We start from the raw sequence: 12,937 nt of genomic DNA, 5'->3' as shown, positions 1-12,937 counted from the left end.
TTTTTTTTTTTTTTTTTGACAGAGTTTTGTTTTGCTCTTGTCACCCAGGCTGGAGTGCAATGGTGCAATCTTGGCTCACCACTACCTCCGCCTCCCAGGCCCAAGTGATTCTCCTACCTCAGCCTCCCGCGTAGCTGGGATTATAGGTGCTGGCCACACGCCCAGCTGATTTTTGTATTTTTAGTAGAGATGGGGTTTTACCATGTTGGTCAGACTGGTCTCAAACTCCTGACCTCAGGTAATCCACCCACCTCGGCCTCTCAAATTGCTGGGAGCCACCACACCCAGCCCAAATTACCTTTTCTATCCCAAGCTGGCATGTAAGACCCACTATGGTCCAATCTAAATCCATGGATCACATGCTCTTTTCTCTCTATTCCTAATACATCTCCCACCTTCCTTTCACCTATTTGAATCCTATTCCACAATGTGGCCTAAGTAACGGCTATTGTGAAATTCCTTCCCAGGTATGGACTGAGAAAGGAGAGGCTATGAGGGAACCAAGTGAGATTTAAAAAAACGAATCCAGACCTTGACAAAGCAGTCTTGGATGAATAGCCTCTTTCCAATCTATATTGACTCCCTCACCCACCTCTGAACCACTGCACTTATCATTTGTACTTCTCCTTCATGAGGTTCCCAGGAGTAGGGACCTTGGAGCACAGAACTCATGTAAGGTAGGCTGGGAATGGATTATAGAAGGCCTTGAATGCTAAGATAAAGAACTTGAACTTCACAGAACATTTTTAAGTAAGTGAGTATTAAGATCAAGATGGTGTTTTAGGCTGGGCATGGTGGCTCACACCTGTAATCCTAGCAATTTGGGAGGCCGACAGGCAGATCACTTGAGGTCAGGAGTTAGACCAGCTCAGCCAACATGGAGAAATCCCGTTTCTACTAAGAATTCGAAAAAAAAAAAAATTAGCTGGGCATGGTGGCGAGCATCTGTAATCCCAGCTACTCAGGAGGCCAAGGCAGGAAAATCGTTTGAACCTGGGAGGCAGAGGTTGCAGTGAGCCAAGATCGCACCACTGCACTCCAGCCTGGGAGACAAGAGTAAATGGATTTCAAAAAAAAAAAAAAAAGATGATGTTTTAGCAAAAACAATCTGATGCTGTGCAGAATGAATTAGAGAGTGACAATTTAAACTCATAAATCAGTTAGGAGACTATTTCAGCAGTTCTGAAATGAGGACATAAGAAGCCAAAGGTGGTATCAGTTGTAATGAAAAAGAACGTGAGAAACAATGCAGTGGAAATAATCGACAGGACCAGGCAACTAACTGGATGTGAAGGAAAGAAAAGAGTTGTCAAAGATGAGCAAGGGCTTCAAGCCTTTGTGACTAAAAGATCATTGCTGTCTTTCTTTCATGTGTTAATTTGGCAAATATTAAGCATACAGTGGGCACAGAAATGAATAGTAAATACTTGTATTTAAAAGCTCACAATCCAGTAGGAGATAAATGTAATTTCTAACCAGGTAAAATGTGAAAGGGCCTTAAGAGAGGTACAAATGCTATTGTTGGCAGAGTGAAAACCCACTGGAAGAAGTCAGAAGGATTAGTTGCACTGAAAGGATGACTGCAAAATAATATATGCTCAGTAAACAGAGGCACTCTCCATTTTTCACACCATCCAAGTGTGAAACACAAAGATCTCCTGCTTAACTCCATTCTGATGATTGGGCTTGGAAAGGGTTGTTAATTTCAGCATTAAAAATACAGCATACGGCTGGGTGCACTGGCTCATGCCTGTAATCCCAGCACTTTGGGAGGCCAAGGTGAGTGGATTACCTGGGTCAGGAGTTCAAGACCAGCCTAGACAACGTGGTGAAACCTTGTCTCTACTAAAAATACAAAAAAAAAAAAAAAATTAGCTGGGCATGGTGATGGGTGCCTGTAATCCCAACTACTCGGGAGGCTGAGGCGGGAGAATCATTTGAACCTGGGAAGTGGAGGTTGCAATGAGCAGAGATTGTGCCACTACACTCCTCCAGCCTGGGTAACAGAGCAAGACTCCATCTCAAAAACAAAACAAATAACAGCATCTGCAGAGTCTGCTGCAGGAAAGAAGGGGCTGAATTGGGCATTCAGCCCAATTCAAGAGAAAAGTGGAATTTCGATGTTGATAGATGTTGCTGCTAGGATCCAACAAGGAAGGCCAGACACTGACTTCATAGAACCACAAGGCAGGAGGCAACATTTCATACATATGCACACTTCCTGGTTTGTTATAGTTCCCAAAAGATTCGAAAAATGAAGGTGGGTGGAGGGAGGCAATGAAATATAGTACATTCCTGAATAAAGAGCATCATCTTAGCAAGTTGAAGTTAGAGAATCTCTTGGTACATATTTATGTAGTCTCAACTGTCCTCCAGGCTCTGAGATGGTAAATTACTAGTGACAATTATTCAGGTCTGAATTGGGAGTTTACTTTGTGGATAAACTGAACCCTTTGCTTTTTCTTCTTTCATCTGCCTTTTAGGCAATTCATTACTTATTTGAATTTTCACCAGACGGTGGGAGTCAAGAGAATATTGGATATTAAAAACCGGTTACTGTTAAGGTAGAGTTGTGGTATGGCAACTGACAACAAGAGGTACAGCACTTTTATTTTGCTGCGCTTTTTACCACAAATTACTGTGGTTTAACTAACATCATAGGGAAATGCCCTCAGAATGGATCATCATTTTACCCAATTTTAGAGGGTCCCCTTAAACAAGATGGCAACCCCCGGCGCGTTAACAAGGTGCTTGAAGCAGCAACGATGTAACCTGTTGCTTGGACACCGGGCGGTAGTGGGAGGACCCACCACTGAGTTGAGAACCGATTTTCAACCAGTCACTCCCTTCTCAAAGATGGCCGACCTCACTTCCCTCACGCAACATGGACGTTTCCACTCACTTCCTGTGAATTTGAGGTTACTCTGATCCAAGACTGCTGGCGAGACCAAAGTCAAGATGGCAGCTACATGCTTTCAGAATTAAAGGTTAGTGAAGCCATCTATTTCCCCTACCCTCTTCAGTGAAAATGGTCTTTCGCATCTGGCTGTTCTTTCTGGAGGCGTGGTTGCCAGCAGTCAAAATGGCTCCTTTCTGGAATAGATTTAATAGGAAGTGAAGCTATGACGGCGAGGCGTTGCCCAGCCTATCTTTGGTAGGCGTTGTCAGAGTTCGTTCTTTCTGCCCACACTAGACATGGCGCTGGCCAGCGTGTTGGAGAGACCGCTACCGGTGAACCAGCCCGGGTTTTTCGGACTCGGGGGTCGTGCAGATCTGTTGGATCTGGGTCCAGGGAATCCCAGTGATGGGCTGACACTGGCCGTGCCAGGCTGGGGTGTCCCAGAGGAGCCAGGAATCGAAATGCTTCATGGAACAACCACCCTGGCCTTCAAGGTGCGGAGCCAGCCGCCCTGCCAGGCTGAGTACTGAACGCCCGCGACCTGCCTGACCTCCCAGACTGACTGGAGTTTGCGGTGGCCTTGGCCACCAACCCAGGCGGAGGTTCGGTCCTCTCTTTCGGACCGCAGCGGTTTCCCTGTCCTCGCTCTGGTTGGAGAGGGTGGTGGTGGGGTTGGGGGTTAAGTCGGGAAGGAAGCCGAGGCTTCTTGGGTTGATGTCCTAGGCGACCCCAGGTTGCTGCTATTCAGGAGCTTCTAGCTGGAAAGGGGGAAAGGCCGCAACAACAATGAACCTTGGCCGAAGGAAGGCTATTGAAGCCGTTTACCAAAGTTTTGGAAACTGGGCGGCCCCTCAAGGCAAGGGTAACTGAAACTGGCATGAAGGGGCAGCTTGGTGAGGGTAAGCATTGTACCAAGAACCAGACATTTGGGGTACCTTGCCCAACTCTGCAGTAACTAGATTGAACAAGTCATTCGATCTCATTGAACCTGTTTCCTCATCTATAAAATGATTTTTTTATTTTTATTTTTATTTTTATTTTTTATTTTTTTTTGAGATGGAGTTTCACTCTTGTTACCCAGGCTGGAGTGCAATGGCACGATCTCGGCTCACCGCAACCTCCGCCTCCTGGGTTCAGGCAATTCTCCTGCCTCAGCCTCCTGAGTCGCTGGGATTACAGGCACGCACCACCATGCCCAGCTAATTTTTTGTATTTTTAGTAGAGACGGGGTTTCACCATGTTGACCAGGATGGTCTCGATCTCTTGACCTCGTGATCCACCCGCCTCGGCCTCCCAAAGTGCTGGGATTACAGGCGTGAGCCACCGCGCCCGGCCTAAAATGATTTTTTTTTTAAGACAGGGTCTCGCCCTGTTCCCCAAGCTAGAGTGCAGTCGTGCCAGCGTCTCAGCCTCCAGAGCAGCCGAGACTATAGGCACACATCACGACAGGCTAATTTTTTTACTTTTTGTAGAGATGGGTTTCCCTGCGTTGCCCAGAACTGGTCTCCAGCACCTGGCCTCAAGCGATCCTCCCACCTTGGCCTCCCAAAATGCTGGGATTACAGAAATGAACCACCACATCCATCCTATAAAATGAATTTAATATGGGTCATACCCATGTCAAAGGATTGAAGTGACGCTCAAGTGACATTAATATGTGGAGAAGTATACTGTGAAGTATAAAAAGACAGATGTGCTGGGTTTCAATTGATGCAAAAAGAACTATGTAGGGGTTTTTTTGTGGTCTTATGTGGCCTGTTTTGTGTTTTTCTCTCACCTTAACAGTTCCGCCATGGAGTCATAGTTGCGGCCGACTCCAGGGCTACAGCAGGTGCTTACATTGCCTCCCAGACGGTGAAGAAGGTGATAGAGATCAACCCATACCTGCTGGGCACCATGGCTGGGGGCGCAGCAGATTGCAGCTTCTGGGAACGGCTGTTGGCTCGGCAATGTCGAATCTATGAGCTTCGCAATAAGGAACGCATCTCTGTAGCAGCTGCCTCCAAGCTGCTTGCCAACATGGTGTATCAGTACAAAGGCATGGGGCTGTCCATGGGCACCATGATCTGTGGCTGGGATAAGAGAGGCCCTGGTGAGTTAAGCTGCAACCACGTGGTCCTTGGGCTGACACTACAGGGAGGAGGGGTTGGATGGGGAGATGAATTAAAGGGCTTGGTGTCAGTGCTGAGGATGTGTTGATTGGGTCCTTAGCCCTTCTCTCTCTCTTTTTTTTTTTTTTTCTCTCTCTTTTTTTAAGACACAGTCTCACTCTTGTCACTCAGGCTGGAGTGCAGTGGCATGATCTCAGCTCACTCCAGCCTCCGTCCCCAGGTTTAAGTGATTCTGGTGCCTCAGCCTCTGAAGTAGCTGGGATTACAGGTGGCCACCACCACACCCAGCTAGTTTTGTTTTGTTTTTTGGGGGTTTTTGAGGCAGAGTTTCACTCTTGTCACCCAGGCTAGAGTGCAATGGTGTGATCTCGGCTTACTGCAATCTTTGCCTTCCAAGTTCAAGAGATTTTCCTGCCTTAGCCTTCCAAGTAGCTGGGATTACAGGCACTCACCACCATGCCCAGCTAATTTTTGTATTTTTTTTTTAGACGGAGTTTCACTCTTGTTGCCCAGGCTGGAGTGCAATGGCGTGATCTCAGCTCACCACAACCTCCACCTCCTGGGTTCAATCGATTCCTCTGCCTCAGCCTCCCAAGTATCTGGGATTATAGGCATGTGCCACCAGGCCCGCCTACTTTTATATTTTTAGTAGAGACGGAGTTTCTCCATGTTAGTCAGGCTGGTCTCGAACTTCCAACCTCAGGTGATCTGCCCTCTTCAGCCTCCCAAAGTGCTGGGATTACAGGTGTGAGCCACTGCACCTGGCAATTTTTGTATTTTTAGTAGAGACTGAGTTTCACCATTTTGGTCAGGCTGGTCTTGAACTCCTGAACTCAGGTGAGCCATCACGCCCAACCTAGTTTTTTTATTTTTAGTAGAGACAGGGTTTCACTATGTTGGTCAAGCTAGCCTCAGCCTCCCAAAGTGCTGGGAAAACAGATGTGAGCCACTGCACCAAACCTGTTCCATCTCTATTCAAGGAAGGCACTGTACTATAGGAAAAGGCATGGAGTTAGATCAGCTGTGTCACTGACTACCTGTGTGACAGTAGGCATGCATACATGCATATTTTCGCAGCCTCTGTCTTATCATCTGTTACATTGGTTAAGTGAGGTAATAAATGTAAAGCTACTAGTATAGTATCTGGCTCATATTTTTCCATCTTTTCTCTCTCCTATAGAATAAGACTAGAGGCTGGGCGTGGTGGCTCATGCTTGTAATCCCAGCACTTTGGGAGGCTGAAGCAGGTGGATCACCTAAGGTCAGGAGTTCAAGACCAGTCTGGCCAACATGGCGAAACCCTGTCTCTACTAAAAATACAAAAATTAGCCGGGCATGGTGGCGGGCACCTTTAATCCCAGCTACTTGGGAGGCTGAAGGGGAATTGCTTGAACCCAGGAGGCAGGGGTTGCAGTGAGCCAAGATTGTGCCACTGCACTCCTACCTGAGCAGCAGAGTGAGACTCTGAATCAAAAAATAAAAATAAGACCAGAAAGAACTCCTTTTGAGTATTAAATTGGGTGATAGACTTAAAAACTCTAGTCAGCACTATCTAATATAATTTCCTTATGGAAGTATTTAAAAATTAAAAAGAAACAGGTGAAATTAATTTTAAGAATTTGGCTGGGTGCACTGGCTCACACCTGTTATCCCAACACTTTGGGAGGCCTGAGGCAGGTGGATCACCTGAGGTTAGGAGTTAAAGACCAGCCTGGCCAACATGGCAAAACCCCGTCTTTACTGAAAATACAAATTAGCTGGGCGTGGTGGCATGTGCCTATAGTCCCAGCTACTTAGGAGGCTGAGGCACAAGAATCACTTGAACCTGAGAGGTGGAGGCTGCAGGCAGTGGAAATGGTGCCACTGCACCCCAGTCTAGGCTACAGAGTGAGAATCTGTCTCAAAAAAAAAAAAAAAAATTTAAGAATTCGTTGAATCCTACATGTGGCAGTAGTGCTATTTCAAGTGTTCAGTGGCCATGTGTGGCTTGTGGCTACTGTATTGGACTCTAATATATGGTTGTCCCTCAAAAGTTAGTCATTTCTCTTCTCTTTTTTTTCTTTTGAGATGGAGTTTCCCTCTTGTCACCCAGTCTAACGTGTAATGGCGTGGTCTTGATTCACTGTAACCTCTGCTTCCTGGGTTCAAATGATTCTCCTGCTGCAGCCTCCCAAGTAGCTGGGATTACTGGCACCTGCCACCATGCCCGGCTAATTTTGTATTTTTAGTAGAGTTGGGGTTTCACTGTGTTGGTCAGGCTGGTCTCAAACTCCTGACCTGAGGTGATCAACCTGCCTCAGCCTCCCAAAGTGTTGGGATTACAGGCGTGAGCCACCGCACCTAGCCTCTTCTTTCTTTCTTTCTTTTTTTTTTTTTTTTTTAGAGAGTCTTTGACCTAGAAGGGGCTTCTTGGGCTCGTTTAGTAGAGACAGGGTTTCGCCGTGTTGATCAGGCTGGTCTCAAACTCCTGACCTCAGGTGATCTGCCCACCTCGACCTGCAAAGTGTTGGGATTACAGGCATGAGCGATTGCGCCTGGCCTGAGCTCATTTCTTTTATTTTTTTGCTAGTTATAACCACCTTTATAATCATGCTAGGTCCTGTTCGATCATCTCTGAAAATAAGTTTCTTAGCCTGTTTTCCTTTCCAGCCAGCATTTAAGAAACTTGCCAGAAAGTTCAGTTTTGTATTTTATGTCATTTCCTCGTCAGCCAATTTTGAGCTGTTCCTTTGGTAAAACTGGAGTATAGCTAGTCACTTTCTAATTTTCTCTTCCATATGCTTAAAAATAATTATTCTTTCCTCCTTTTGTTTTTGCTTTATTCATTTACTTGCTTGCTAAAGACCTAGTTATCTTGTAGAACAATTACAGGGTACCTACCACTTTTTCATTTGCTTTCAAACGAAAATAGAAAGAGATGTAGGGAGTATCTGCTTACTACCCAATGGAGGATGAAAGGAAATTAAAAACTGGATGTGAGAGAGGAGCTCAGTTTGTTACTTTGGAAATTAATATGCTTTTCACTGAAAGGTGTGAAAGGACAGTTTCATATATTTTACATGGTCCAGGGAAGCATTTTGGAAGTGTTGCTTTGAACTCTTAGCTTCTTTGAACTCTGTTCCAGGTGATGGAAACAGTGTAAGAGAGTACAGGGACCAGGTAGCAAGGAAAATCCAGGGAGATTTAGCATCATTTAAATAGTACCTTCTTCAAGAGGCCCTCCTGATGACCTCCTCACATTCATTGTGATTCATCCCCTTGCCTCAGATTACAGTTGGCCCTTGAGCAACATGGGTTTAAACCACCCAGGTCCACTTATATGCAGATTTTTTTCAACCTAATTCTGATTGAAAATATACATTACCAGAATTTGAAATCTGAACATACAGAGGGCCAACTTTATTTTTTCTTTTTTTTTTTAGATGGAGTTTCACTCTTGTCATCCAGGCTGGAGTGCAATGGCACCATCTCAGCTCACTGCAACCTCTGCCTCCTGGGTTCAAGTGATTCTCCTGCCTCAGCCTCCTGAGTAGCTGGGATTATAGGCACCCACCACCAGGCCAGCTAATTTTTGTATTTTTAGTAGAGATGGGGTTTCACCATGTTGGCCAGGCTGATACCGAACTCCTGACCTCAGGTGATCACCTGACTCGGCCTCCCAAAGTGCTGGGATTACAGGTGTGAGCCACCACACTGGGCCAACTTTTTATATATGCAGGTTCTGCAGGGCCAACTTTAGGACTTGAGTGTGCTTAGATTTTGGTATATGCACGGGTCTTGGGATGAATCCCCTTCATATACCAAAGGATGACTGTACTTAATCTAAGGCTGAATGAATAAGATAAATACTTTTTTTTTTTTTTTTTTATTTTTTGAGACGGAGTTTCGCTCTTGTTGCCCAGGCTGGAGTGCAATGGCGCGATCTCGGCTCACCGCAACCTCCGCCTCCTGGGTTCAGGCAATTCTCCTGCCTCAGCCTCCTGAGTAGCTGGGACTACAGGCACGCGCCACCATGCTCAGCTAATTTTTTGTATTTTTAGTAGAGACGGGGTTTCACCATGTTAACCAGGATGGTCTCGATCTCTTGACCTCGTGATCCACCCGCTTCGGCCTCCCAAAGTGCTGGGATTACAGGCTTGAGCCACCGCGCCCGGCCGGATAAATACCATTTTTATCAGAAGTGCTTGGCTTATGCCTGTAATCCCAGCATTTTGGGAGGCCGAGGCAGGCAGATCACCTGAGGTCAGGAGTCCAAGACCAGCCTGACCCACATGGTAAAACCCCGTCTCTGCTGAAAACACAAAATTAGCCAGCTGTGGTGGTGCATGCCTGTAATCCAAGCTACTCAGAAGGCTGAGGCAGGAGACCTGGGAGGCAGAGGTTGCCGTGAGCCAAGATCAAGCCATTGCACTCCAGCTTGGGGAATGAGAGTGAAACTTCATCTCAAAAATCAATCAATCAATAAAAAGAACCAGTCAAATGCTGAAGGAGTATTGAGGAAGAAGAGATTCCTTCCGATGGGAGGAATTGGGGAAGACTTAATGGATTGGTGGTAGGTGACCTGGATGTGGAAAAGGGAAAGGGAACATAATGAACAAAGAAGGGGAGGAAAGAAGCATGAGGCTTTTGAGGAGTGACTGAAAGCCCAGTTTAATTGGAACTAAGGGGGTGAAGGGGAATTGCGAGCCATAAAGCCATAGGGGTACATTGGAACCATATGGTGAGCCTCCTAGGCAAGGGCATGGCACTGGGACTGAGAAGGGGCCAGAGAAAGGAGTGGGGTTGACATGAGAATCACCTGAATGTGAAAACCAACAAGGGCAGCGGTGCTCAATCTGGCTTGCATTAGAATCACCTGGAGGACTTAAAAAACAAGTTCCATACCTGTTTCCCACCCCACACCAGTTATAAAGAATGCCTAGGGTAAGTCCTATGCGTTTTTGAAAAAAATCTTTGTTAGATGACTCTAGTGCATGGTTAAATGTGAGAACCACTAAAATAGGAAAAAGATGAGTGATGCCATTGGCAGAATTTCAGAAGACAGGAGGAAGCGTGGGTTGGTGGCACACAGGAGAGATGAGTTTGGTAGGTGGAGAACCACTGGTATCTAGGGTTAGGAACTTTGAATCTGAACTTGATGACAAAGGCATCCAGTTGGAGAGATCCAGTAGGCAGTTGGGATTGAACTCTAAATTTTCATCTATACCAAAAGTCAGCTAACTTCTTCATAAAGGGCCAAATAGTAAATATTTTAGGCTTGGAGGCCTAAATCTTTGTTTCAAATACTTAACTGCTGGTGTTCCAAAAAACAACCATAGACAATCTGGAAACAAGTGGCTGTTCTCCAATAACATTTTAGTTAAAAAATGAAGGCAGTTGGCCTGGCCAAACCCTGGTCTATACCAGCAATAGAAATATAATGTGAGCCATGCGTGTAATTTTAAATTTTATATTGGCCACATTTTTAAAAAGAAAAAAATTTAATTTCTGTATATTTTGTTTAACCTAATAAATCCAAAATATTATCATGTCAGCATGTGGTTCTAGTTTCAGGTGCTCAGCTAGTCACATGCGGCTAGTGGCTACCGTGTGGACAGTGCAGGTCTTTACAATATGATTATGAACTCTAGGCTTTATTATCCTCCTATGTAAAATGTGACTTGTTCTTCAGATAGTCTTAAACTCTTTGGGTTCTGGGATTATGGAGTTTGGTTTTCTGTCACACAGGCTGGATGGAGTGCAGTGGCATGATCACAGCTCACTATAACCTGAACCTCCTGGGCTCAAGTGACTGGCATTATAGGGTCTTTTGGTGGCGGAGTAGGGATTATGTTTTAAATGTTATCTTTCACAGTACTGTATCTGAAGTTCTGTGCTTGAAACCTAAGTCATTTGGAATATATATACTCGCTTTGTGGGTGTGCTGAGAGGTTGGGCAACATTACTATAATGTAAGGTCAGGTGAGATGGGGTGGTATGTTGTAGAATCCTGGAGTCTTAATATTAAATTTTATTTCTTCAGGTTTTTTAGTTTGTTTTGTTTTGTTTTTTCTAAAGACAGCGTCTCACTCTGTTGCCAGGTTGGTGTGTGGTGGTGTGATTATAGCTCACTGCAGCCTCTAGCTCCTGGGCTCAAACAATTCTCCTGCTTCAACCCCACACAGGCATGCACCACCACACCCAGCTAGATTAAAAAAAAAAAATTAGCCAGGCAAGGTGGCTCACGCCTGTAATCCCAGCACTTTGGGAGGCTGAGGTGGGCAGATCACGAGGTCAAGAGATTGAGACCATTCTGGCCAACATGGTGAAACCCCATCTCTACTAAAAATACAAAAATTAGCTGGGCGTGGTGGTGTGCACCTTTAGTCCCAGCTTCTCAGGAGGTTGAGGCAGGAGAATCGTTTGAACCTGGGAGGTGGAGGTTGCAGTGAGCCGAGTTTGTGCCACTGCACTCCAGCCTAGTGACAGAGCGAGACTCCGTCTCAAAAACAAAATTTTTTTTATAGAAGTCCTATTTTCTTGTATTTATGTTGGTTCCCTGGGTTTCTTTATTTTTTTTATTTTTAAAATTATATTCTAGGTTTTAGGGGAACTACTACCAGCCAGGCGAGGCGACTCACACCTGTAATCCCAGCACTTTGAGAGGCCAAGGAGGGTGGATCACCTGAGGTCAGGAGTTCGAGACAAGCCTGACCAACATGGTGAAACCCTGTCTCTACTAAAAATCCAAAAATTAGCTGGGCATGGTGGCAAGCACCTGTAATCCCAGCTACCTAGGAAGCTGAGACAGGAGAATCACTTTAACCCAGGAGGCGGAGGTTGCAGTGAGCCAAGATTGTGCCATTGCTCCAGCCTGGGCAACAAGAGCGAAACTCCATTTCAAAAAAAGAAAGAGGAAAAAAAAAGAGAGAGAGAAAACTACTGCCTTGGCATACGAATTAGACATTAAAAGGGGTGATCTTTTTTTTTTCCTGCTAACCTCATCTCCCATTCCAGGCCTCTACTACGTGGACAGTGAAGGGAACCGGATCTCAGGGGCCACCTTCTCTGTAGGTTCTGGCTCTGTGTATGCATATGGGGTCATGGATCGGGGCTATTCCTATGACCTGGAAGTGGAGGAGGCCTATGATTTGGCCCGTCGAGCCATCTATCAAGCCACCTACAGAGATGCCTACTCAGGAGGTGCCGTCAACCTCTACCATGTGCGGGAGGATGGCTGGATCCGAGTCTCCAGTGACAATGTAGCTGATCTGCATGAGAAGTATAGTGGCTCTATCCCCTGAAAGAGGGTGGATGCAGCTGCTTGTGTTTCCTGGGGTGACTGTCATTGGTAATAAAGATACAGTGACCCATCCTCCATCCTATTTATAGTGGAAGGGTCTTCAATTGTATCAACACTTTTTAAGCTCTGGCACATTGACCTCTATGTGTTACCAGTCGTTAATGGGCTGCTGCAGAGGTGACTATTTGTTTTACTTTCTTGGATGTTAACATTACTCACTTCTCAACCTCAGCCTGTGTTGCGTCTTTTGTCCACACTGTCCCTCCTCCAAGTACTTTACAGTCAAATAAGCCAGGACAGTGGGAGGGAAGTGACTGTAATTACAGCAAACAGTGGTGTGAAGACATTGTCTAGTGAATACATTAATGTCCCCACTCATGAAGGTAATAACAGAGAAGGAGAGAGAGTCAGGCAGGAGGGAGAGAATTCCCGATTCAGTTTGCAAAGTGATGAAAAGTTGATGAGGTGGAAAGACGCACAGGGCTGTACCATGCAGGGCTCCAGGGCTGTCACCCGATGATGGGGGAGGGGAGGCTGAGGCTACTTGCAGAGCAGAAGGGTCAAGAGGGTAAGTCTTGACTCAAACCAACTGGGAAGGGAAGGCTTGGACCCTGGGAAGGAGAGGACAAAGAAGTGACTGTGAAA

General features: G+C 45.8%; 1 protein-coding gene across 2 annotated transcripts; it reads left to right on the top strand.

Annotated features, from left to right (window-relative positions):
* Nucleotides 1-2,588: 2,588 nt before the first annotated feature.
* Nucleotides 2,589-12,523, top strand: PSMB5 (proteasome 20S subunit beta 5). Of its 2 annotated transcripts, none has more exons than XM_032265579.1 (3): nucleotides 2,589-2,987; nucleotides 4,685-4,991; nucleotides 12,007-12,523. In XM_032265579.1, exons 1-3 carry the CDS (start codon nucleotides 2,970-2,972, stop codon nucleotides 12,291-12,293), a joined length of 612 nt encoding a protein of 203 aa, XP_032121470.1. In that variant the 5' UTR covers nucleotides 2,589-2,969; the 3' UTR covers nucleotides 12,294-12,523. The 2 variants fall into 2 exon arrangements, with proteins under 2 accessions (XP_032121470.1, XP_032121469.1); XM_032265578.1 differs by having other exon boundaries at nucleotides 2,589-3,393.
* The last annotated feature ends 414 nt before the right edge of the window (nucleotides 12,524-12,937 follow it).

The sequence above is a fragment of the Sapajus apella genome, unplaced genomic scaffold (genome assembly GCF_009761245.1).
Source record: "Sapajus apella isolate SASKATOON/1434 unplaced genomic scaffold, GSC_monkey_1.0 scaffold151, whole genome shotgun sequence".
Taxonomy (NCBI): domain Eukaryota; kingdom Metazoa; phylum Chordata; class Mammalia; order Primates; family Cebidae; genus Sapajus; species Sapajus apella.
The sequence above is the reverse complement of the archived record's forward strand: the minus strand, read 5'-3'. Positions and strand labels throughout refer to the sequence as shown.